The sequence below is a fragment of the Podarcis tiliguerta genome (assembly GCF_965153285.1).
Source record: "Podarcis tiliguerta genome assembly, chromosome: 6".
Lineage (NCBI taxonomy): Eukaryota > Metazoa > Chordata > Lepidosauria > Squamata > Lacertidae > Podarcis > Podarcis tiliguerta.
In genome coordinates this window covers 22,277,350-22,304,483 of record NC_139539.1, presented here as the reverse complement: position 1 = coordinate 22,304,483, position 27,134 = coordinate 22,277,350, and the positions used below count along the sequence as shown (strand labels likewise).

Here is a 27,134-nt window from a genome sequence, read left to right as displayed (position 1 = left end):
ACACTGCCCCCCTCCCTTAATCCTAGAGAGATGTAGACCTGCTGTGGTTAACTCGTTGGAGAATTAAAGTCACTCTGCACATGTGGCATTTTTGCTGTGGCTTCGGCAGGGTTTCATCCTGTCCTTGATGCTGCTTAACATCTACATGGGAGCAACCATTAAGGGATGTTGGTATGTAAACAACCGCCAGCATTGCTTTATCAGCTGAATCAGGTGTGCCTGTGTGGGTGTGCCTAGACCAGTGAAGGGTGAATTAGCAGATGCATTGGGGGGGGTCCCCTTTTGTTGTGTTGCTTTTGAGAGCCTGTGTGATGTAGTGTTTAAGAGCAGTAGACTCGTAATCTGGGGAACCGGGTTCGCATCTCTGCTCCTCCACATGCAGCTGCTGGGTGACCTTGGGCTAGCCACACTTCTTTGAAGTCTCTCAGCCTCACTCACCTCACAGAGTGTTTGTTGTGGGGGAGGAAGGGAAAGGAGAATGTTAGCCGCTTTGAGACTCCTTCGGGTAGTGATAAAGCGGGATAGCAAATTCAAACACTTCTTCTTGGTGAGGGGAATAGCCATTGGAGGAGAATTCAGAGGCTGTAAACACCTTCTTCCTTAGCACTCTGCCTCAGAACAAGACTTTGTTACGGAGACTCCCTTCTCATTCAGCGTTTCCATTAGAGCACAGCATTTGCAGCAAGACTGTTCACCGCTGTCAGTAGGTGTCCTCTGGACTGGTCAGGCCATGCTTCCCTCATATGACCTCCCCAGCTTTTCAGCCATCTTTCCTGGGAAGCTGCTGCACATTAATGTCAAGCGTAATTACAAAATTTCTGGCGCTGTCACATGCATCGCCGCAGGGAACGCATACCAGATCAGTAAAATGGTTCGCTGCCTCCTAAAATCGGTTTCTCGGAAACGAGTCTGTACTCGGGGTCAAACATTTGCTAATGCTGTGCCTCTGCTTGGTGGAACATCTTCTCCTGCAATCGCTAACTAATAGCTTCCAATATGCTAATTTAACTGCCTATATATCACATACAATTTTGTTGAGAAGTCAGTACAGGGTTGTTGATGTTTAGTGCCCACAACTACTCTGTTTGTAATGTGAGCTAGCCATCCACCCACTCCCCATGCCAAGATTGTTTTCTCCTTCCACCCACACGAATAGGTCAAATGCTGAAGCTCTGTGCTCTCCATCTCTTTCTATGGAAGTCTGTGTCATTACAGAGAAAGGCATCATTATCTGTACTAAGAAGGGCAAGCATGCGTTTGCACCATGTCTGCTGTGCAGTGTGCCTGCAAGGACTATATGTTAACTTTATAGATTAGTTGCTCTAAACCCACAAACCTTTGCATGCAATCATTAATAGGTGTCAAAACCCCATTCACTTAGAAGTCGGCTAATAATGGGCTGACATCATCCATAATGGGATGTCCATTTTTGCGGTCACATTGACATATGAAGCTCCTTTGCATTGTTATGTTGAGCTCAGTATTATCTATCCCGGCCTTCCACAATCTCGAAATGCTTTGGACTACAGCTCCCACTGGCCCAGCTGTCAGGGATGATGAGAGCTGTAGCCCGACAATAATATCTGGAGGCCACAAGTTGGCAAAGGCTGATGTCCATAGAATGGCAGCAGCCATGGGAGTTTGAATTGGCCATTCACAGGTGGGCATAGGTGAGCATCACAAGGAGGGCGGGGCCAACTGGGAAGCCACCAGGGTTTTCACTTGAGTACACTCTCCGCCCTTATAAAAAGGCCCAGCTCCTCGCCCTGGCACTGCAGTCTGTGGAAATGTGGCAGTATAGTTGTAAGAAATGAAAATGTTGTTTTTCCCCATAAAAGGCCAAAAGGTCACAACAGCTAAGTAACCGCCAACTCGCTTAGAAGCTTATCTTTAGCAGGGCTTATGGTTAGAGAGTCCGAAAACAGGGCGTCTTGCAGCTGAAATGTGGTTTATCTATACGCTTCAGCAGACATAGTACCCGTGTTCGCCTAGGGTGGTCGGTATATAGCATTATCACTTGAGTCAATGTGTCAAAACTTAGGAGCATGAACCAAATAAGGATGAAAATAATCAGAAGTAGGTGGTGAGTAAATTCAGAATAATGGGAGATGTCATCCAAGGCGGAGATTTTAGTATTTTAATTAGGCGACCATGATAGGCTGTGAACCCTGCACGTACCCAGCCAATGGGGAAACAGGGGAGGGAACCTGTGATCGGGTATAGGGGATATAAGCTTGTGTTTTCCTAAATTTGGGTGTGCTTGCTTTCAGACACCCGCTTCTTGCAAGAACGTATGTAATCAATAAGCTCTTTGCTTATTTTGTTCAGATTCTGTTTGTAGGTTCCCAGGACCCAGAGTCTTGGGATCTGTGTTTTATACCTAACAGTAGTCTAATGTTACAGGTAGGTAGCCATGTTGGTCTGCCGTAGTGGAAACAAAATTTTAAAAATCCTTCCAGTAGCACCTTAAAGATAAAGGTAAAGGGACCCCTGACCATCAGGTCCAGTTGTGGCGGACTCTGGGGTTGCGGCGCTGATCTCGCTTTACTGGCCGAGGGAGGTGGCGTACAGCTTCCAGGTCATGTGGCCAGCATGGTGAACCAGAGCAGCGCACGGAAACACCATTTACCTTCCCGCCGGAGCAGTACCTATTTATCTACTTGCACTTTGACGTGCTTTCGAACTGCTAGGTTGGCAGGAGCAGGGACCAAGCAATGGGAGATCACCCCGTCGTGCTGATTTGAACCGCCGACCTTCTGATCGGCAAGTCCTAGGATCTGTGGTTTAACCCACAGCGCCACCCGCGTCCCTTGGAGACCAACTAAGTTTGTTATTGATATGAGCTTTCATCTTCAGATAATGGTTAGAGTGTTGGACTATGACCTGGGAGACTTCAAATCCCCACTCAGCCATGAAGATCATTGGGTGATCTTGGGCCAGTCACCATCACTTAGCCTAAACTACCTCACAGGATTCTTGTGAGGACAAAATGGGGAGGAGGAGAACCATGTACACCACCTTGGAAGATAAATGTGGTATATAAATGTAATAAATGAAATAAGTAAACTTAAGATTGGAAAAATGGGAAGAGGCAAAATGGTCCGATTGATATGTACACTTGGCTGGGAACATCTGAGCCATCAGGATTCAGCATTTTTATTGAGATATCCACATTCACATCACTTTAGAAGCATTGCAGTTTCTGATCAGTGTACCATGATCTCATTGGTGGCATAATCAGGAAATTAAATTCTTCAGGATAATAATAACAATAAACTCCTTCAAATTTATGGGAGGAGGAAGGATGTTAGCATGGGAAATATGCCAGAAATTAACAGAGGGTCAGAAAGAGACCAAAGTGAAATTATATGAAATACAAGGAAGCAAATCAAGATGCACCTCAACAGATCCTACTGTATAATTTTCACTTCTGAACAGGATCCATTCAGCTTCGCAATGAATTTTTAATTGTGAGAGGGAATTTCTGCTTTCATCTACTGTGGTTTCCATTGAGTATAAATACAGTACGGCTAGTCTGTTTGGCTCTAGATTCCCTCCTAGATGTAATAGCCTCAGGAGAGAGAGACTGCACATCAGCAAAAAATTAATTGCATGCCATTCGGACCCCCAGGCAAAAGAGTTTCAGTTTTTCCTACTGTATTTGGGCGGGGGGGAGGAGAAGCTTGATACAGGAAAATGACACCAATTTCCCATGTTGATTTATCATGACGATAATTGTTTTGTCTGTGATTATCTGTAACTACACTAAGCACACATCCCTTGCGGTTATGGGAAGAAACTGAAAGCGCGTCAAGCCAGTTTGAAAGCCAGCGAGACTGGAACTCATGCAGAAATAGCTCTTCATTTCACGCATATTTCCAGTTAGCTTAAGACTGTGTATTTAGCAAATCTCGAAACAATGAATTACACGAACCAATTTATTTTGCAGCTTGAACTTCAATGGAGTTCACCTGGCAGCCGCTGGGCAGTTCAGTGATTTCCTGGGCAGCATGGGGCCTGCACAGTTTGTGGGTCGCCAAACCTTGGCTACTACCTCCATGGGTAAGCAAGAGAAAACCATTGTTTTTTTTATGAATGTGTTTTTGTGTTTGAATAGTGCTATCAATGCACATGATGCTTTGCAAAGAGGAGGTTTGCCAGGTTGCCCTATCCTAAGGGGCTTACAAATTTATAAGCAGACAGAATGATACAACAGAGGAAGGGAAAATAAATGAGGGTGCTTAGATTTGACCTCTTTATCGTGCATTCATCCTGATGAAGTTGGCTATTCAATGGGCATTCACCTGGATTTCTTGGTGGGGCACCAAAGCAAGTGTAATCTCACACTTTGCAATGTATTTTTCCACTACTTTCCTTATCGCAAAAAGTCTGCTCATCTGGGGAAGCGGGTATGTTGTGCAAACCTCCCAATCAGCTATAATTGTCCAACTCGAGTTTCCTAATCTGTGATTGAAGCACCCACCTCCTCTCATCCGAGTAGCTAAGAAAACATGGAGTTGCTTGTGTAAATCAGAATGTGTGAGATTCCCTTAAAGCAAAGCACGACCTGTATTTTGTGTGGTAATACATGGACATTAACCTAGACAGCATCTTAAAAAGCAGAGACATCACCTTGCCAACAAAGGTCCGTATAGTAAAAGCTATGGTTTTCCCAGTAGTGATGTATGGTAGTGAGAGCTGGACCATAAAGAAGGCTGATCGCCGAAGAACTGATGCTTTTGAATTATGGTGCTGGAGGAGGCTCTTGAGAGTCCCATGGACTGCAAGAAGATCAAACCTATCCATTCTTAAGGAAATCAGCCCTGAGTGCTCACTGGAAGGACAGATCCTAAAGCTGAGACTCCAATACTTTGGCCACCTCATGAGAAGAGAAGACTCCCTGGAAAAGACCCTGATGTTGGGAAAGATGGAGGGCACAAGGAGAAGGGGACAACAGAGGACAAGATGGTTGGATAGTGTTCTCGAAGCTACCAGCATGAGTTTGAGCAAACTGCGGGAGGCAGTGGAAGACAGGAGTGCCTGGCGTGCTCTGGTCCACGGGGTCACAAAGAGTCGGACACGACTAAACAACTAAACAACAACAACAATGCATGGACATTAAAGATAAATCAAATTACTTGAGGGAAAGGTCTTGATAAAAACACAGATTGCTTTAAAACATCCAACAATATTTACATTATAACAAGATATAGTAGAAGAGCATGAAACACATATATATATATAAATCCAAATGGTGATAGTTGTAATAAGCAAAAACAAGTTTCAGAATAAAAGTTTTCTGAGGCTTCCTAAAAGGTTAGCCAAGTGATGCCTTTGAGCATGTTAGAAGGAAGAAAAGAGAAGAAGCTATAATGATAACGGGCACTAAGGTATCAAAAGCCTTTTGGGAGAGAGAAAAATGAACTCTGTCTAATATTTATACCCAGTGCTTTTTTCTTTAAAAAAATGTTTAGGGGTACTCTCATTTTCCTACTCATATTGAAATATTGCTCCTCAGTTAGGCCAAACTTAGATTCACATAATGTTTAGGGGTATGTGTACCCCTGCGTACCCCCAGAAAAAAGCACTATTTATACCCTTTAAATTAGATAGGTCAGCAATAATCAACCTCTCTCTCTCTCTCTCTCTCTCTCTCTCTCACACACACACACACACACAAACAATCATCATTCTTGGAATTGTCTGCCGTCTAGTTTTATCTTCTGCACATAAGCATTTGAAACACTGGACTTTAGGTCCTGCTGAGTTCCGTACCTCCATATAACTGCTTTCATGCTGCAGAAATATTTCTACTTGTTCATCTTGTCATATTTCCAAACCCATATTAATCATAGTAGTATAACGACGTCCCTTCCCCTTAAGGTCATTCTTTACTCTTTCATGGATCAAAATTCAGCTGGTGAAATGCAGGTGAAGTTTTATTCCACCGTTTTCACTATACACTGTGTGAAGAAGTACTTCCTTTTTCTTGTCCTAGAATTGCCTACCCTTCAGCTTATTTAGGGGAAAAACAGCAACTTCTATCTTTTCTCTGCTACATGCACCTTTATCGTGTATGTACCTTTATCGTGTGCGTGTCCCACCACTGATATTGGTGCTCAAAACTTCTGAATGCAACCTTCTCCTGATGTCAAATAACATTTCAAGAGATCATTCGAGGAAGGGCACATAGTTTGGAAGTTGTCACTTTGAAAGGGTGAGTTGATTCAAAGGCTCTGGAAGTTTAATCTGCCTGGTGGACCACTTTGAGACAAGGAATCCCTGCACCTCAATTCCATACTACTCAGTGAGTTCTGTTGCCATTTTATCCCCATCTTTCTTGCCTCTAGATAATCAACTTGTTGCAAGGGGAAGCCTGACTTGTACCAGATGATAATCATTCTGCAGTCTCTAATGTTTAAGAGAAATTAGAGCAGTGAGCAGTGGTTCATAGATATCTTTTTGACACTCACTTACTTTTCATTTTGCTTGCTGTCCAGGTGATGTGGAAATTGGGTTACAGGAGCGAAATGGACAATTAGAAGTGGACATCATTCAAGCCCGAGGATTGACTCCGAAGCCTGGCTCCAAAACCCTGCCAGGTAGAGTGTTTCAGCCTCTTTGCCTCTCCCAAATCCTGAGCATTGAAAAAGGATGCTTGGTTCTTATCAGGGAATAACTGATAAGATTGTGGGAACTAGGAGGGGTGGGAAGGATGGTGTGGTGTGTGCCACCTGAATTTTGCAAGCATTCCTTACGAGTTATCGCAAGGTTCTCACATTTTTGCAAGGTTCGGATAATTTCTACGATGAGCAACCAGTTCTTTGCTCATCTCTAACAGGCTGCATAGACACCATTCCCTGAAAGTGCATTTAAAGCATGTGGCTCAACACACACACACACACACACACACAATGCTGAGAACTGTGGTTTGTAGAGGGAGCTGGGAATTGTAGTTCTCTGAAACACAGTTCCCGGGATTCTCTTGGGCAGTAAGTGTGCTTAAAATCAATGGTATGTACACTGCCATAGACACAGGACCTCAGAGTGAGGTGGCTGCCTCAGACAGCAGGTGGTGGGATGTGCATTGAGAATGAATGGGGCATTATTGGCAGCCAATCTAGGGATTCTCCTATACTGGAGGTAGGGATGGGGGAGATACTTCATTAAGTTTGCATTTATCAAATTTGCACTTTCCAAAACAATGTGAGAACCGAAACAAAGCGATCCTCCAAAAATTTGCATTTACCTGAATTTTGTGGTGCACTTCTTCATCCAGTGTTTACAAAAACGCATTATAGTATGTAAAAGCGTGGATAAAAATGAATGCATCAATACAAATAAAACACCAAAAAAATGCATTGTATTAGGAGAAATTCCTTGCAAAAATGTGTACATCAGTCAAAACCAAATATAAAATTGTGCCTATTTAGGAGAAACTTGAACTAAAATTCTGAAGAATTTTCACGAGGTTTTTCTAAAAGAAAACCTGCAAATCACTGTAGAGATGTGGAGTGCTGAATTGAAGACTGGGGGAAAATGAGAAACGGAGAGAACCAAAATAGATAGATCCTTTCATCCTTAGTGGGAAGACAGAGCTCTGTGTAGCAAACAACCCACCTTGCTCCCACTAACAAATCTGCTGTTCTCAGGTGCGAAGGAGGATAGCATCCCATCACCAGTGTTGAAACAAGATTTAACTTCCTGTCCAATCAGCACCATGTTGTCCTGCACTTCTCAGGCAGCAAAAAGTCCTGATGTGATCCTGAATAGATACTTGCTGCGTGATGTGTGATGATGGCTAGAGATAAACATTATACCAAGGCCAGTCACAGGCAACCTCAGCATCACTCAGACACCAAGCAAGGCTTGAAAAGGCCACTTCCAACAATATGTCGGAAGCTTTTCTCTCAAAACAAACTTTCCTTTTTTAGTAGCTTCATCTGAGCAGATGGATGGTGGTGTTCCTGGGGGCCCCCTGTACTTAACACGGCAATACAACCTTTTACCCTGTGTTATTCTTCCAGCTGCTTACATCAAGGCCTACCTACTAGAAAACGGGGTGTGCATTGCAAAGAAAAAGACCAAAGTGGCTCGCAAGTCCTTAGATCCGCTGTACAACCAAGTGTTACTTTTCCCAGAGAGTCCACAAGGCAAAGTACTGCAGGTAAGATGGACCTGTCTGAGGCCTCCTGGCAGATCTCACAGCTAGGGTTAGGGTGGCCTGTGTGGTCAACTAGGATGTAACATTCGTAGGGAGGCACCGCACAGGGAGATGAAGTTGTTTGTGCTTTTGATGAGTTGCCATTCTGCTGAAGAACTAAGGTGGCCATGTGTCCTACTTTGCAAAGGACAGCCCTCTACTTGAAGGACTGTCGAGTCTAAAGAGGAAGAGCTGAGAAGGGAGAGCGTGAGGACCATGCAACTGTCCATTAATAGCACCCAGAGAGCAGACTGAGCAGACACAATGCTAGTTCTATAATAGTAATAACAACAATAACAATAATTTCTACCCCGCCACTCTGGGCGACTCCCAACAGAATATTAAAAACACAATAAAACATCAAAAATTAAAAATTCCCCTAAACAGGGCTGCTTTTAGATGACTTCTAAAAGTCCAATAGTTGTTTATTTCCTTGACATCTGATGGGAGGGCGTTCCACAGGGTGGGCGCCACCACTGAGAAGGTCCTCTGCCTGGTTCCCTGTAACCTCGTAGTGAGGTAGCCGCCAGAAGGCCCTCGGTGCTGGACCTCAGTGTCCGGGCTGAATGATGGTGGTGAAGAGACTCCTTCAGATATACTAGGCCGAGACTCATTGAAATTAATAACTTTAAGTAGTTTACTTAAAATAATTTCAGTGCCTCTGAGTATATTGCGTGTATTTTATTTTTATTTTTCAAATTAATGAAGTTTTGAAAAAAGGAAAGGAAATACAGTGCAATTGACTTGAATCTCCCCTGACCTTCACCTCAAGCCCTTCCTTGGTCTTCTTCAGTATCATTCAGATCAGAAGCTATGTCAATGCTTTGCCAAAAGATAAATTCCACGCCAGCCTCCCATCATTCATGTGATATTGCTTGCGAACTAAACATGTCTCTCCCCCCCCCCCTCTTGTTTCCAAGGTGATAGTCTGGGGAAACTACGGACGCATGGAGCGCAAACACTTCATGGGAGTCGCCCGGGTTCTTCTGGAAGAACTTGATTTGTCAACTTTGGCAGTTGGCTGGTATAAGCTTTTCCCGACCTCGTCGATGGTGGATCCTGCTACTGCTCCACTCTTACGCCAATCCTCGCAGCTTTCCTTGGAGAGCACAGTAGGACCTTGTTGTGACAGGTCTTAATGGGCAAGGAAGTTCCAGGGGGACTGCTTCTGTTTTTAAAATCATGCTGTCAAGGTTTTGTTTGCCAGAACGCTGTCCTCAAGCGCATTGCATCTTTGATCAGTCCTTGGAGGAACCTGAAGGTGAGGATAGCCAAGTAACCTTGGACAGGAATCAAGATGGAGGCCAATGACCTTTCTCCATCCAAGTAGAAAGAGCTGCAGGGCACAAGTCCTAATTATGAAATGACACACACACACACAAGACACACTTTTTCGTTTCCCTTTTCCCACAGTCATCCATGCACCCTTGCTTCAGATCAGTGTAAAACCTTGAAATGTTGCAGCATCTTTTTTAAAAATTGGGGAAGATGTTTTTCTTCTTCTTAACGCTATTTTACAAATTGGGGAAAGAAGAGAGAGAGAGAGAACTTTTAGAAAATTCTTAAATATTCAAAAGCAAACATCTGACCTAAAAGAAAACAGCAGTTTCAGGGAAACTTTGTGGGTTTTGTAAACTTTCCCCACCCCCTTTAAGGCTGGGAAGGGGTGGGAGGAAATGCAGCTACTACTATAGAACAAGTTCCACGGTTCTGTATGATGTACCAACGCCGCTGTATTTTTTACACTGTGCCAAATTACCAGCAGTGTCTTCTACTATAGGACTTAGGCCAACAGTACTGCTGACGCATTTTTGCTGGAAGAACAAGAAAACACACTTTGGTTACACCAGTCGGTTCTAACGCAGAGTGCATAGCAAGCCAATTAGCTGGAAGGTTGCACAGAGAATGTTGCTGAATGCAAACTGGAAATCTGGCAGAGCTACTTGCTAGCCCATTGTTAGATATGAACATTGCAAAACACACACACACCATACCTTACCTCAGCTTTTGCTGTGCTATCCCCCTGTTGTGTTTTTTGCTTCCATAACGCTAGTCATGCTTTTGGGATTTCTAGTGCATATCTGGTGACGTGCCACTTTCCTCCGGAACAGGGATCAGTTTGAGGTAGCAATACTTTCTTCTGCCGTTGCAAATGAAATGACATCATAAAAAGTCTGCACATTAAAAAAAAAAGAGGTGGGGGTGATCAGAAGATGGAGTTCTGTTTGTCATGCAGGAGATTATTAAACCCTGTGCTTAGAGAAAAAGGAGTGTTGCGTTCAGACAGCTGTATTAATACCCAAGTGGTGTGAAGCAACATGGAAAACTCAGGCACAGAAGGCAGATAGGGACTTATTTAAGGGTGTTTTCACAAGTGACACTAAAAGCGCCTTTCAACCTCTTGCATGGTTTGTGTGCACGTGTGAATGACTGCAATGCACTTTTGAATGAGTGTGAGGAGGAGATTGATGTTGGCAGGAGATTGATGTTGTGTGTATATGTCAGCCTGCCTGTATATATGTGTGGATGTTCTGAGTGGATGTTCTCTACTCATAATGCTTTGTTGACCCTCCATGCACCATTCTTATTGCCACAAAGCTCTATACATTCCAGGTTCAGCAATCAAGGGTGTGTCTTCTGCTGTACCATGAGCTCTTATTGGTAGTCAACAGAAGTCTTGCTTTTGAACAGAGTTAAATGTGATTCAGCTGGAACGTTGATGAGTTTCCTAGTCACTTGTGAAACTGACCTGGTCACTGCAGATAGGCTTTGTGGATTGTTTTATAATGAACAAAAAATAAATAAAATAAAAGGTAAATATTTTATGTTCGCCAATAAAAAGATAGCTATAATATATATATATCTATATTCTGCATACAGCTAAGACGACAGCAGATTGTCAACAGAGTCACCTTCAGTAGAGTAGGCTAGTGGTTTACCAGATAGAGCCATTGAACAAATGCAAAGTGATTTACCTGGCCACAGCCATGTCTGGAGGCTTTAGTTTAGAGAGTAATTTTAGGAAGTAGGCCAAGATGCTCTATCTGTATTTAGATCTACCTTTTGTACATTGCTAGGTGTTTTGTTTCTGTTCTCATTTCTAATGAAGATTTAATGATTGCTATCTCACATCTGTTTTCCTATTAGGATGTCAAGAGCTGATTTTGCTCCACGGTTTCTGGTGCCAAGTCCCATGTTAGCATTTAGGAACCATCTCAAAATGGCTTCCTGGCCTGTTGTTACGTCACAGAGTAATAACAAGGTTTCTACGTGGACTACGAACTAAGCATGATTAAAGCATGACTTACTATAGAATGAAACATAGACAGTCATATGTTATAGGTAGTGTTTTTAATGGTTTGGAAAATAACGACCAAATGACTTAGAAAAGCGGTAGGCTCAGTAATGAGCTCTGCTAGAAGTAACCTAATATAGCTAATAGCATAAGGAAACATTGAGCATATTAAAATCACAGAAGCTCCAGAGTTTCAGATTGATTATCTTAATTTTTTCTATGCCTGTGGTTTCAAGTATAATTCTGTTTCCAAGTCATATTAAAGATTTTCTGTGTATTGGCTGAAGGGAGGTAGTTGCATGCTGGTCAAAATATGTTGTGACTCTCCTTTCCCCCCATTTATTTAAAAACTCGCTTAACGATATTTCAGACTGAATCCTCTTCATATTTGTGTATAGTAGGTACTAGGCAATATTGTACAATATATGTATGGACTAGAATAGATTGGGTTAGATTTAGTGATTGGTAGCCATTGACTCTTTTAATAACCTTGTCGTAAAAAGGACTGTGGAGAAAACAAAACACATTCCAAAGCTGGGAACCGAAGAGCAGTCGTTGATGCTTTATAAATTCAAAGATTTTGCTTATGTTGTTTGAACGTGTAAATCAAATCAGCCCTGTTTTGTACGTATCCTGCAACACAACTGTCAATTCTTACCCAAATGTTAATAGGGGAAGTGGGAGCGAAAATGCTAGAAACACAATCTTGGTTTCCTAATCTGTTGTTAACAGCACAACAGACTTAACTCTAAAATGTCTAGAGCTGCCTATCTCTGTTAAGTGAAATGTGAATGGATGTGTGAGTTGGGTTAAACTGAAGGACTCAGAACAGAGAGGTCCATCCCAAAGCTGCGTAGAAATAATTTCAATAGGACATAAACGTCAAAACACTAAAAACATTTTCGTGTTGATTCTATTTGTTTGTAGACTACCCTTCCGCCACTTGATTCCCAGGATAATTAGCAAGAGAATAAATGGCAATGAAAAACAGTTTTAAAAAGCAATTCTTTTTTAAGCCCAGTAACGCCAGCAATTAAAAGCAACAGATTAAAAGTGTTAGGGGCTTGAGAGAATACAAAGGGGTTTTGCTTAGCAAGAGGATACTTATTTCAAGCTGTTTCCTTTCTTCCCTCTTTGGTGCAACCCTTTGGATCCTGGCAAAAAAAAACCTTAGTTACAGCAACTCTGAGCTAGGTATACATGCAATCCAGTTTTCTATTTTTAGCAAGCAAGTCTGCATCACTACAAATGCAAGATTATAAACGATCTACAAAGACTGGATTAGAAGGAACAAAATTTACTTAGCAATCAAAACTAGTCAGAGGCCCCTGAGCATCCTTTGCCTGCTAGTCTCACCCAGAACTGAGCACGCCTTATGACCATTTCTAAATAACATCAGTTCCTATTTATCTATGTTATGCATCTGTTTCAAGTATTTATATACCACTTTGCATCATAAAAGATCACGAGGTGGTTTACAAAGAAAAAGCGAAAAAGAATGCTCAAAACAAGAAAAACTAAACACAGTATGGAGAACATCAGAATCCGTAAATAATGCAAGGTATGGAACATGAAACTTCATCACATAGAATTCCACAGACTCTATACACTTATTCAATATCCACATCTTCTAACACACCTGTGCCTCAACCAGAGCACACCTGTGCACATTCACCCACATACTCTGATCCAAAAACAAATCCCAATAACCCCCTGGGTGGGCTGCACTATGACACTGGCAGACTAATGCCAGGAGACTAAAATCACCTGACAAAGTCTAAACTAGGGCCCTTGTGGTCTCATGTTCACCCACTGGGTACATGCGTGCAACGGCCTTGCTAGATCCTGCCCCACAAACAGAAATCTAAAATGCAGACCTGCTTTTAGAGCACCTCACTTTCAGCCCATAACAAGCAACGTCCAGATACGATACATTGCCAGCTTAAAGCTGTTCTTCTCGTTCTTGTGAGAGCCCTTATTCTTGAGAGCAGCGGTGGGCAAACTCTTCTTCTATCAAGGGCTGCACTCCCTCAGGGGTGACCAATTGGGGACCACATGACTGCAGTGGGCACAGCCAGAGACAATAGTGTTCTGGATTAACTAATCTAGAGCAATGGCTGCCCTGTTTCAATTTCACCATGGCTACCTCGAATTAGGATTTCCAATCCTTTGTAGATCTACTCAGAATTAAGCCCCGCTGGTTTTGATAGGTTTTGATACTTATTCCTCTCAAATAAGTATAAAGAGGATTTTTATTTTTTACTGAGGACAACAGACCCATACAGCGACTGGAGGACCAAGTGAAAGCGACTCTTTTCTAACTTTAATGTGCTTAACGCGCACCAACCACAGAGGCAAGAAAGGGGAAGTGATGAACAGGAAGGAAGGAACTCTGATGAGGTGGAAGAATGAGGCAGCTTCCGAGGGTGTAGGGACCACAGACTGGGTACAAAAGAGCAAATAAGTTTTGCATCTAAATTAAGAGTCAGTTCTTCAGGAGATGCAGGTGTTCTGCTCCTGTGCACACTGGGATGTTGTTGAAAGCTGGCTCAGAAATCCACAAGTGATAAAGAGGTAATTAGTATCACTAGGCTTGGATCACCTCCTCTTGTGTAAAGCCCAGCCTAGAGCCTGTTTTCTTCCACATTAGATCGCATGATACCTGGTTATGATCCACTGCCCCTTTAGGGTTGCACATACCAGAACATCTCCCTTACTCTCCCCCCCACCCATACCTGTTTTTCATGCTGAGTCAGAAGATGTTTCTGAAGCCACTCCCAAGAAACTTACAGTGAAGCCTTTATAAATAATAATAATATTTTTCATGAAAAAAGGCCCGATAGGCCTAAGTTTCACTTTATCATTTTGGATTTGTAAAGCAAGTGTTTGCATTTTGAAACCTCATCTCTTGCTGCCTTTTAAAAGTTTAAAATAGAATCGCGTCTGTCTGTAACTTTTAATGATTGACTTCTTTTATGGGGAAGTAGAGGAAGAGTTAGCGTGTGTCTGAGAGGTAATAGTTAACCTCTGTGGCTCGCCTGCTTGTTGTTAAGCTGAGGAGCAAAGGCTCGGCCTCTCTCCATTTTATAGCTTCTTCAAGCACTTTGAATTTTGGTTAAAATGACTGACAACTGCATCATATCCACATCGTGCACTGAAAGCACATGGCTTCCCCCAAAGAACCCTGGGAAATGTAGTTTAGCAAGCATGCTGGGAATTGTAGGTCTGCAAGGTGTCAACTACAATTCCCAGGATTCTTTGGGGGAAGCCGTGTGCTTTAAAGGCGCTTTAAATTTATGACATGGATATGACCTAATGAGCAAAGCAGTGACCTCTCAGCCACAATCCTAGGAACACACAAAATACTGGCTCTGAGCTTCATTGCCCTATTCTTTAACCCCCGAAAACAGGAGGAACATTTTATTGCCACAATTGTTTTCAGATGCAAATGTCATATTTTTCTGGGAGTGCTTTATGACCCCCCGATTCCTAATGGTTATGGTAGAGAGGAAAAATCTAGGTCTTCTTAGCTCCCGGAGTGCCCATGAAAGTCCATTTACTAATAATATACAAATAGAATGAAATGTATCTTGCCAATCAAAATACTGAAACAACGTGTAAAATACCGAAACAATATTATACGTCAATGGCCTCCAAGTCACAGCTGTTCTTGTTTCACAGGAAGTTCCCAGGTTCGTATAGGAAGTCAGTTTTTAGAGTAAGGAGCTGAATCTGGACTTCCAGTGCCTCTTAAGCACCAGATCATTCTTCCTCTGTATGCAGAGTTATTTTTGAGGATCGGGAATTAAGCAAAACCCAGCCTGCTGTTAGTTCAACCCACGCTCCCCAACTTTGGGGCAAAGGACTTTTGAAGAAAGAAAAATCAATTTGTGAATGCTTTTGTTGTATATAATTATACCTTTTTAATGTTTTTAATACTGGATCCCTTATACATGTACTTTTTTGTTTTTTTAAAGTCGGTCTATAGGCAAAAGAAATATCATAAATTTATGTATACAAAGAAATTATGTAGATGTTGAGGCAGTAAGAATCTCAATGTAAGCATGATTAGTAATAACCATCTTAGACATCAAAACTTTTTAATGAAGTTTATTTAAGTTAGTTTACTACATGCTATTTAATAATTTTGACACTGGAGGAATATTTTATTTAAAAACAAAATGTGATACTTTTTTTTCTAACAGATTATATGATTTAAAGTGCAATCTTTCGCATGGTTACTCAAAATAAATCCTTCTGTGTCCAGTTGGGCTTATTCCTTTGTAAGCATGTTTTGGATTGCAAACTTAACTTTTTTAAATTATTTTTTAAAAGTTTTATGTTTGGTACAACCTGTATTCTTCCTGATCTGGAGAATGTTAGCCATCAGCTCCATTGAACTAAATGAACACTGGTTAGTCATGACAACTAGTTAGCCATTGAATTCAATGGAACGTCAGCAGAGTTCCCCTTCTCTGGATTCAGGCCTTACTGGTTTAGTGTTAGATGCTACATGTTATCAACTTGTTGTTTTTCCCCAAAAAATGAAAGAAAAAAATGTTTTGTAAATAGCTACCAGGAAATAGTCCTATAGAAATTTCACTTGAATCTCTCATTAAGTTATTATTACTATTAATATTGTGTAAGAATATTTGCAGTTGTTCATTACATCTCTGCTAAAGATCTTAGCCTAAGATCTAAGCCTTTGTTGAAGGAATTGATGTCGTATTTTCAAGAGGAAAAAACAAAAACCTTAGCTAGTTTGTCATAATCCTGTATTCTGTAAACAAACAAAAGAAGCCTTTTTATAAAGAGAGTCTACATAGGCTTACAAGCAATAATATATTCCACTTGGTGTGAAGAATGTGATGTGCAGATGGCAGCATATACCATGGATAACAATATGTGATGACAGACTTAGCTTTTAGGGATGTCAGGTTTGATTAGGCCATATTAATATTGGCCATTTGGTTATTTTTTAAAAGGGAAGTTGGGATAGGTGCCATACTGTTGGTTACGTTCTACCTACTTGTGTAAGTCCAATCACTGGCCATAAAATATATGTAGTTGACTTTCATGCTACAATTGTCAAAAAGTTTCAATATAAAGCTCACCAAATGTGTCAGATCTCCTTGTTTTCAGATAACTGTTGAGCATTTGTCACAGTTTTTTCAGACACCGCCACTGCCAGTGTTTTGTATTATGAATCTGATGGCAGCTCTGCCCCCTAACGGACCTGTTTGGCAAAGACACCTCGTTGAAGTTAAAGGGAGGTGGGCTGTGTTTTTCTTTTCCTCTCCTGAGCTGCTGTTCCATCCTTTATTACTGTACATGACACCAAAGCAGGGGAATACATGCACCTTTGTCAATGACAAGCACAGACGGATGTGCAAAACAGAATGCCACAATGCTTGACTGTGCTGTCACATAACAGCAAACAGTATTAGGGAATATGTGTGGAGGTTTCCGCCAAATGGCAGGAGCAGAATCTCCTCTGCATCCGGATTAAATTCAGTCCAGTGGATAAAATAATTAGGCTGCAATCAGTGCTAAAGTTTAGCTCCAGCAGGTGGGAGAGGGAATGAGCAGGCAAGCTCAGATGGAATCTCTCAAATTGTAAAAGCGTTCCAGCTCCCAGGGCTAGTGCTTGGTTCGTAAAAAGGCCCTTCCCCTACACTCCTAAGAAATCTTGCAGAAAATTAATTTCCCTTGTTGATTACAGATCAGGCAACAAGCTACGTTTGCAATGCTAAACCTGGAACAGAGGTCAGCAACTGATGCTCATAGGGCCACATCCATTACTGTGCATGGTGCCATCTCTCCCCATTGCTAGTGAGGCCACTGCTAATCCCAGAGGCAAAAGATGGATGTGGATGAACATTCCCCAGTCAGCACAACCAACCAAAGGCCCATGCTGGTCACACCAGGGCTGTCATTCCAAGTCTGGCAGTGTGTGAGTGGATTGATGGGAGACCTTATTCCTTTCGCCTCTTCACATAGCCACAGAACATAATTGAAGTATGGAGCTCGCTATGACATGGCCTTTTCAGACAGGGCCTAAACCAGAGCACATTTGCTTGGTGAAAGGGCATGACTATATCCAAGATAAGCTGATGCGGAAGGGGAATTCCTGAAGCCACTGTACCCCCGCACATCATGCATTCATCTGATGCTGAAGTTCACTGGTGTGTCCGACTTTATGACTGCTTCAACATCCTAATTTGATGGATGCACCTTGGCCAAAAACCCAGTCTGCGCAGCACATGTTGACTTGCAGTTACATATTATGAATTGCATTTGCCTGTGTCCTGCTTCCCTTTCCACATGGGTGTTATGTTTTTACACACCAAACGTAGGAAGCTGCCGTATCTCAAGTCACAGCATGGGTCCATTCAGCTCAGTATCACCAGCACAGGCTCTCCAGGGCAGCTCTCCAGGGTTTCAAGCAGTTGTCTCTCCTGGTCCTACCTGGAGATGCTGAGGATCAGACTTAGGACCACCTGTATGGATGAAGATGCTCTACCACATAGTGTGGTCCTCTTCCCTTAACGGAAAGCCAAAGCCTAGAGCCAAGAGAGGCTTGAAGGCAATTTAAGTCTCTTGTATGGAAATGTTTTTAGATGTGCCTGACTTTCACAGGGACTTAGTGAAGATAATCTTTTGCTGGGTTGTGCCCTCTATCCCTGGGTGTTAAAATAGCACTACCTGCTACATGTCCTCTCCCTTGCCATGTCAACCCTCATAACGCATGAAGTTTGCAAGAATTTAACAAAAAGTGAAGACGGGTGGGCAACTAGATAATTATCAACTGCATGTTACCTGGGTCGGTGACCTTTTTGGAACGCATTGCACAGGACAGGATCTCTCGTAAAAGACCCCCAAATCCAAGAGAAGGTCTCATTTCTAACAAGCCCCACTGAAATGTTCATAAGGTGCATGAACTTCCCTGTTTGGCATCTTCTGTGGCAGGTTGCTCTGTAACAGTGCTGTACATGTGGCAAAGTGTGACTTAGCACATAGTGTCCAGCACACATTAATGTTGGATGCTGTCTTTTGTCTTTAAGGGAAGATACGGATGCGCTGTTTTCTTTGTCTGTCAGTTTTATCCAGACAATACAAAAAAATGGTTGGGTAATTTGCAACTTAGTGTTAAGCTACTGAAACTGTTGAAAATAAACATTCTTCATTTCTTTTCCTAAGCTGAATCTGAGCCTTTTCATTGAATGCATTAAAAAAAATAAAAAATAATGACGATGACGATTTATTAAATTTCCGCCCTGACCTTCACCACGAACAATTAAAAAAATAACAATATTAAAATCAGTTAAAGCAAATTACAGTCACGAGAATGGGGTGGATCCCAGAAATAGATGTCTTGGGTCTCTAAGGTCAGGGTAAAGCATCTTCAGCCTACAACAAAAACCGGGTAATGAAGGTTCTAGATGCATCTCTGTAGGGAGGGAATTCCATGGCTTCAGAGGCTGGCAAAGAGAATGCCCCAAACTTCTGAGGACAATGGAAGCATCAAGAGGGACCCCTCTGTTGATCAGCTCACAGAAATTCCATTAGGAAGGAGGAAGTCTTTCAGATAACTGGGTCTACATCACTTTGGGTTTTAAACACTAATGTGAGCACACCTTGAATTGGACTTTGAATTATAGTGGTACCTTGGTTCTCGAACTTATTCCATTCCAGGAGTCCGTCCGATTGCCCAAACCGTTCGAAAACCAAGGCACAGCTTCTGATTGGCTGCAGGAGTTTCCTGTTCGTCTTCCGAAAAACATTCACAATCCGGAACACTTACTCCCAGGTTTGCAGCGTTCGGGAGCCGATTTGTTCGACAACTAAGCTGTTTGATAACCAAGGTACCACTGTATTTTCCAGGGACCTTGAAGTTAGGGCACCACACATCGAAGAGAAGACGTACCTTTCTTTTTACCACTCAGTTGCAACCAGCTGGGATCAGGGTGTCACAGAGTGAGCCAGTCAGTCAATCACGCCATCCAGAGTTGGAGCTAACTCTTTATTAGCAAAAACACAATCTTCACAGACCTTGTCGAGTGTCGGGCCTAATGAACACAGCAGTTCCTTCCCTGTAGGTCTTACTCCAGGAAATCAGTTACCAAGACTAAAGGTGTCCCCACTGCTGTCTGTGTCTCCTCCTCCCCTGGGCTTCCCCCAAGCAATCAGAGACTGCATCTGCACATCTGTCTTTGCTTCTCCCGTTTATGCCTCTTCTGGTCCTGGGAAGAGGGAGCATATCTGCCCTTTGCTTTCATGGAATAGGCTGTGATCCTAAATAATTAGGCTTGTGTGGAGCCATCTACCATTTTCTAAGCACTCAAACAATCAATATTTTATCATTCTTCTACCCCCCCAATCACTCTGTAAGGGTCATATTTGGCCCCCAGGCATGTAAGTCCACCCAACCGAATCTATGATTTTGGGTTCTAATTCATTAGAAAAGTAATAGCATTTGGCTTAATTCCAAATCACCCCAGGATTCATAGGCTTTATCAGAGAACTTGTTGCATTGACCAGATATTTCAAGGCTAAGTTTTTGCTCAAATTATGCCTCCTATTAAGCTGGTGGAAGACAAGGGCAATCAAGTAGGTTAGGAGGAGAGAAACAAAGAGGGGAGCCCAGGGTATAGAAATGGGCGACGAGAAGAAGTGCCCATAAGACTTACCCATTACTCAAAAGTTGTTTCTTTTTAAAAGTTTTTTTTTAATGTATCCAAAGCAGATTGTGGAAAAGTCACCATCAGTTCCCCCATCACCAACTTCCAAAAGGAGCATCAGCTTCTGGCTGTTGCTAGGCAACTGGTGCCCTCCGCATAATATCTCCTAGCAACCCAAGGATGGTGACAGCAACAAATAATAAACAAACAGGTGCCTTGACTTGATGGCTTCTCACATTCTCTATGAATGGCAGCCACTCTGTTTGGGAAACAAACGCTCAGCACTACAGATGTCCCAGTTCATCACTTCCTGCGGGGTCCCTGGCATTACTTCCTGCACTGTTAATTTGCAGCTTTTGTGCTCTGGCGTTCTCTGTGACACAGGCTGATCAGACATGGTGAGCAAATGTAGAAACCAGCCAACAGAAACAGTGAAGGAGCAATCCAGGACCTGATCCTGCTCTCCAAAGTTTCTTTATAGCTGCACTTTGGTGCTGAGCTTTTGTTTCCCAGGGCGTCTAATATAAAGAGTAAGGCTAACACCCAACTGAAGAAAGCTGAAGTCCTGGTCTACACCTGTAGCAGCATGAGCTGGAAAGGAGATGGCACAGAACTGGTGGTGGACGTATGGATGGCACCACTTCAGGCTGAAGACAGGTGGGTATGGAGATTATCTTTAAACACCTGTAAGAAAGGAACCCACCCTACAAGCACCCTACAGCAAGGAAGGTGAGGACCATGAGATTCTTTATGCTCCACCTTGGTCACCAAGATCCTCAGATGTGGCACTTCTGGTGGTTCCCCATACCCCTGAGGTTTGGTCTGATGATTTCAGGTAGCTTCCTTGAACCTCTATTATTTTTCTTAGCGGACAGCACCAGGGCAATTCTGGGGAGAAGTGATGCAACAACAGCAGAATGTGAAAACACCAAGAGAGACACAGCAAAGAGCCAACTCTCACTCTCGACAGCCAAAGACCACATCTCATGACACTGGGGCAGGGAAGGCACCTAGTTCCCTTTCCCCACCAGTGAGCCAACCACTGCATCCATCCTACCTGTGGTTTCTGCATATGCTGCCTCATGGAAGCCTTGTGCAGCAATCAATGTAAATGATCTCTCAGGGATCACAGGACTTTCCTCCTACATGCATGTAGTCCTGAGTCAAATCTGGATGGTTTGACTCAGGACTACACATTCGAAGATGGTGATTTGCAATAAAGATCTGGCTTCTAACGCCACTATTTCATAAGCCCTATTCTGTGATGCATCTGCCCAGTTCAGGATAGATAGATGATAGATAGATGATAGATAGATAGATAGATAGATAGATAGATAGATAGATAGATGATAGATGATAGATAGATGATAGATAGATAGATGATAGATAGATAGATAGATAGATAGATAGAGAGATGATAGATAGTAGATTAGATAGATAGATAGATAGATAGATAGATGATAGATAGATAGATATAGATAGATGATAGATAGATAGATAGATAGATAGATAGATAGATAGATAGATGATAGATAGATAGATAGATAACATTTATATATTGCTTTTGTTCCACCATGGAACCAAATGGAGAATCACCCTTTCAGGCACTGAGCAGACCCAGATCTCCTTAACTTCAGTAAGTTGGGAGCCTCATGTGTCTTCAAGACCATACTTTGGGATGTAGAGCAGGGCTGGAGGATCCCTGGTCCTCCAGATGTTGTTGGACTCCAACTCCCATCAGCCCTAGCTAGCATAATTAGTGGTCAGGGATAGAGATGTGAAGGCCTGGGGGGGGGGGACCATTGGGTTTCTCGCCACCGGAACTGCCACCAGTTTTTCTACTTTTCCAATTTTTCAGACACAAATAGGCTGGAAAAAGAAAATTGGAGAAAAACTGTTTCTGCCCCCTTTCCTCCAGATGTTCCCAGGGTTTTTCCCAAGCTTTCACATCTCTAGTCATGAATGATGGGGGCTAGAGTCTAGCATTTAGAGAGCCTCAAGCTTCCCACCTGTAAATGTAGGGGTGATCAAACTTTCCAGATATCACCTGTGTGCCGAGAGGCCGGTAGTTGTTCCTGGGGCTGCACTGCATGTGAGTCCAAAAGGTATGGAGAACAGCTACATTGGCACCGGAATGCCAGTCTCCTGGGGCACTCATTCCCATGTTCCCTCAAGGAATGAACCGAGGTCTGCAAGTGATTAGAGCTAAATCTCGAAGGGCTCACAAACTATACTTTGGAAGGCTTGTTAAGGTAGCCACCCTTGTTTTTCCCTTGGACTCTGCTGCTTTTTATCATAGGAACAAGTGTACAAGAAGCATACAGGGAGCCCTTTTCCAAACTCACAAGAACATTCTCAGCACCCCATTTTGGGAACTTTGCATGCCTCATTTCCGATACATTTGGGAATTTCTCCTATCATATTTGCTGGCAAATACTAAAAGCTGGTGCAGCTTAGAGTGAGTTCACTTCTGAGTAAGCATGCATAGGATTACAGCTATGCAGCGCAATCCAGGGCATATGTACTCAGAAGCCGCTATCTTCAATATGGCATAAGGTAAAGGTAAAGGGACCCCTGACCATTAGGTCCAGTCATGAACGACTCTGGGGTTGCGGTGCTCATCTTGCTTTATTAGCCGAGGGAGCCGGCGTACAGCTTCTGCGTCATGTGGCCAGCATGACTAAGCAGCTTCTGACGAAACCAGAGCAGCGCACGGAAGTGCCGTTTACCTTCCCACCTGAGCGGTACCTATTTATCTACTTGCACTTTGACGTGCTTTCGAACTGCTAGGTTGGCAGGAGCAGGGACCGAGCAATGGGAGCTCACCCCGTCATGGGGATTCGAACCGCCGACCTTCTGATTGGCAAGTCCTAGGCTCTGTGGTTTGACCCACAGCGCCACCCGCGTCCCTCAATATGGCATAGTCCCAGGTATTTGTGCATATGACTCCAGCTTACGTGCGCTTTCATCTGCATTGTATTGTGGCCTTCAAATTCTATCCTGCATTAAAACAAGAGAATTGTTCATTGATTTACTTTGGATCATAGAGTTGGAAGGGACTCCAAGCATCATCTAGTCCAACCCCCTTGCAATGCCAGGAATCCATTGCCCAGCATGGAGCTTGAACCCACAACCCTGAGGTTAAGAGACTGTGGGTTTTGCCTTATGCTCAGGACACGCAGTTTCTCCCTCTGGGTCCAGATGAAACTCAACCGGCTGATCAGTTGAGCAAGCATGAACCCTAGAGTGTCATTGCTGAATGGCGCACTTCTCTGTGTTGACCACAAGATGGCACTCATTTGTGCCAAATGAGGACATTTTCCAAGCCCTGAAAATGTCACCTATTTTCTATCCTTAGCAAAGAAAACAAGGGTGTCGTCGCCCTTCACTTGCCATGCTGTAGTGCATATTTTTGCATGCACAGTTCTCCTGCAATATACATACGGAGCAGATTGTTCCTATTCCTGGCAACACATATTACACTTTCAAAATGCAACTGAAGAGATGCCGCATAAAGGAAACTCAGATATACAGTACATATATAAACTCAAGATATATAAGCTAGGCACCAGAAGGCTCCTTAAACCAAAGTTAGAGTTGCCAAAAGAAAATGCCTAGTTGCTATTTTGGGGGGCAAGAAGGCCCTGAAGTCTTATTTTTCAAAGGATGGACTGACAGTCATCGATTCTCTGTTAAACATCTGGCTAGTTCAGATGACAACCTTGAACTAGGTTAAGAACTTTGAGATTTTAAAGAAGAAAAGTCACTTGATCCACATATATATTGGCCTATTCCTACCTTTTTTCTTAATGGTGACACAGACCATTCATAAGGCAAGAACATTCTTCACAACTGTGAGCAGGGCAGTGGCGTGGGGTAGACAAGCTGCAACAATTAACTGTATCCTTTGAAGGTGACCCAGAAACTACAACTAATTCAGAATACAGCAGCTAGACTGGGGACTGGGAGCGGCCGCCAAGACCATATAACACCGGTCTCGAAAGACTTACACTGGCTCCCAGTACGCTTCTGAGCACAATTCAAAGTGTTGGTGCTGACCTTTAAAGTCCTAAACGGCCTCGGTCCAGTATACCTGAAGGAGCGTCTCCACCTCCATCATTCTGCACGGAAACTGAGGTCCAGCTCCGAGGGCCTTCTGGCGGTTCCCTCGCTGCAAGAAGCCAAGTTACAGGGAACCAGGCAGAGGGCCTTCTCGGTAGTGGCGCCCGCCCTGTGGAATGCCCTCCCACCAGATGTCAAAGAGAAAAATAACTACCAAACTTTTAGAAGACATCTAAAGGCAGCCCTGTTTAGGGAAGCTTTTAATGTTTAATAGGTTATTGTATTTTAGTGTTTTGTTGGAAGCCGCCCAGAGTGGCTGGGGAAACCCAGCCAGATGGGTAGGGTATAAATAAATTACTACTACTACTATTATTATTATTATTATTATTATTATTATTATGCTGTTCATGGCTCCTGCTCAGGCTGCTCAGAAAAAAAGCATTTTGGTACCTGATTGTGTAGATAAAATATCATGGATAGAATTCTACAGGATGTGGTATTAGTGTGTGAAAACAGTCCAAATCCAAGCATAGCCCCAGGCATTCATTTCCAGATGGTGGAGATGTCAGGCACCATCTTGGCACTCAGATATCTTCACTTGGTCGCAGTTTTGAACACTGGTCAATTAGCAAGCAAGATGTTGCACCCATCGGCTGATGCAGACTGCGTGCTGCAGCCTTTTCTAACCTGATGCTCTCCAGACGTCTTGGGAGTGGTAGTTCAAAATATCTGGGGGGGTCACCAGTTTGGGACAGGCTGATCTACAAAACACAAGAGCGGGGAGCTGGGGCCCCGTGAACCTATGCATGTTGCAGCATGTAACACAACAGTTGAGTTGATGTTCACTGCTATCAGGAGCAGAAAACCTGGCACACTTTTGCAAGGAGCAGACACCAAGCCCAGGAGGCGGAAAGGCTTCTATGGTGGCTTCTCAGAAGCTGAAGAAATGAAAGGAGTTGGGGAAAGCAAGCTAAGGGACTGAAGTCAAGTAGCAGCTAGTGGCTCTTCCACAGCCACTTCTGCCTATTTTAAAGGGCTGGAACTGTCCCCATGAGAGTGGGAATGTCCAGGGGGTGGGGAGAGGTAATTGGAGGGAAGGCACTGTCAGCACATGCATGTGTTATGCAGCCAGAGTGACAGGCAGCTGCTAGAACATTATTTGCCAGGCTGATCAACACCTTTAATTGGCTCACTTCTGCTCATGAAAGTTGGCTGACTATACTGGTATCACGTTACCAGCTTCCGGTGGCTTAAAAAAAACTAGTCTTTTTATAGAGCTTCTTTCTTCCCACACCCGGCTAAATGCTGCCTTCTGCCCCAATACTCTTTTAAAACTGGCACAGTGACATTGCACAAGGAGCAGAATATTTTCGTGTGTTGCCATTATGGATTAAAAAATCAGCGGTGGAAAGCCGAGGATGGGAAAACTATGGCCCTCTGGTTGTTGATAAAGGTAAAGGGACCCCTGACCATTAAGTCATGGCCGACTCTGGGGTTGCAGCGCTCATCTCGCTTTATTGGCCGAGGGAGCCGGCGTACAGCTTCCAGGTCATGTGGCCAGCATGACTAAGCTGCTTCTGGCAAACCAGAGCAGCACACGGAAATGCCGTTTACCTTCCCGTCGGAGCGGTACCTATTTATCTACTTGAACTTTGACGTGCTTTCGAACTGCTAGGTTGGCAGAAGCAGGGACCGAGTAATGGGAGCTCACCCCGTCGCGGGGATTCGAACCACGGACCTTCTGATCGGCAAGTCCTAGGCTCCAAGGTTTAACCCACAGTGCCACCTGCATCCCTTGGTTGTTGATACCCCTGGTTAATGGCCACAGTGGATGGAGCCAATACTAATCCAACACAACAGCCATCACATAAACACACCCAAAGTTAACAGCATGCTGCACAGTTGTAAACAGGTTGAGCGATGAGCCAACTGTGGATCTTCAGACTCGCCCCTCTGGCCAGATGTACAGCCTTCCTCTGGAAAGCAAGGAGGCCTCCCAGTTTCGAGAAAATCAGGCTGTGCAGAATGCTGATTGGCTGGGCATTGTGACAGTCACAAAGCCACCTCCCCTTCTCCCCTCTTATCTGGCTGGGCAGAGTGCTGATTGGCTGGCCCTTGTAGCAAATACAAAGCCAAAGCACTTCCTCCCAAATCTAGTGTTCATTTCCTTTTTAATAAAATAACTTAAAATCATAGCCTGCCTAAAGTCCCCACCCCCTCAAAACATAGCTTCAGGAATAGGTTTATGTGTCATTAGAAGAACAAAGATGTGGGGAGCGGGCGGGCAGCAGAGCAAAAAACAACAACAAAAAAGGCACTCAATCCTGTAGGGCGGTGGTTTTTCAACCAATGTGCCATGGCACCCTGGGGTGGCTTGACTGATGGCCAGGGGTGCCGTGGGCAACACTGGCCTCTGTCCCCCTTTCCCTCCTCTGATGCCCTCTCACATCTCTGCCTCCCCACAGCTGTTTGTTGCAGCAGCCCTGGCTACAAGCTCCCCAGGTGAATGGTGCCTCTTGGGGCTGGCTAGGGAGTGATTCCCAGGCCCCTGTGGGGCAGTGTGAGGAGGCACCTCTCTTTGGAGTGGGGGGGGGGAGCAGCTCAGAGATCAGGGACAAAGGCAGGTGCTGCATGGAGGATTCACAAGGAGAGGGGAGAAGAGAGGAGGCTGAGGCAACCCTCCACAAGGGATGGGTGAGGGGCTGCTGGCTCTACAGGCAAGGGGTGATATAACTGGACTCCTGAGCCCCACAGGGGTGCCGCAGAAAGAATGTAGTTGGTCAAGGGAGCCGTGGAGCCAAAAAGGCTGAAAATCTCTGCTGTAGGAGGTACATCTGTACACTCCTACAGTTGGGGGTAAAGCCAGGACAAACCTAGAATGCAGGCTGCAATG

General features: G+C 43.7%; 1 protein-coding gene across 2 annotated transcripts in view; it reads left to right on the top strand.

Annotated features, from left to right (window-relative positions):
• RIMS4 (regulating synaptic membrane exocytosis 4) overlaps nucleotides 1-18,697 on the top strand; it is a 103,426-nt gene extending 84,729 nt beyond the window's left edge. The window contains exons 3-6 of one of the 2 annotated variants that reach the window (XM_083447107.1): nucleotides 3,950-4,062; nucleotides 6,501-6,602; nucleotides 8,028-8,167; nucleotides 9,124-18,697. In XM_083447107.1, the coding sequence (XP_083303233.1) occupies nucleotides 3,950-4,062; nucleotides 6,501-6,602; nucleotides 8,028-8,167; nucleotides 9,124-9,342 (574 nt within the window). In that variant the 3' untranslated portion in view covers nucleotides 9,343-18,697. The remainder of the gene's footprint in view (nucleotides 1-3,949; nucleotides 4,063-6,500; nucleotides 6,603-8,027; nucleotides 8,168-9,123) is intronic. The other variant, XM_083447106.1, reaches the window with a different exon arrangement.
• Nucleotides 18,698-27,134: the final 8,437 nt, after the last annotated feature.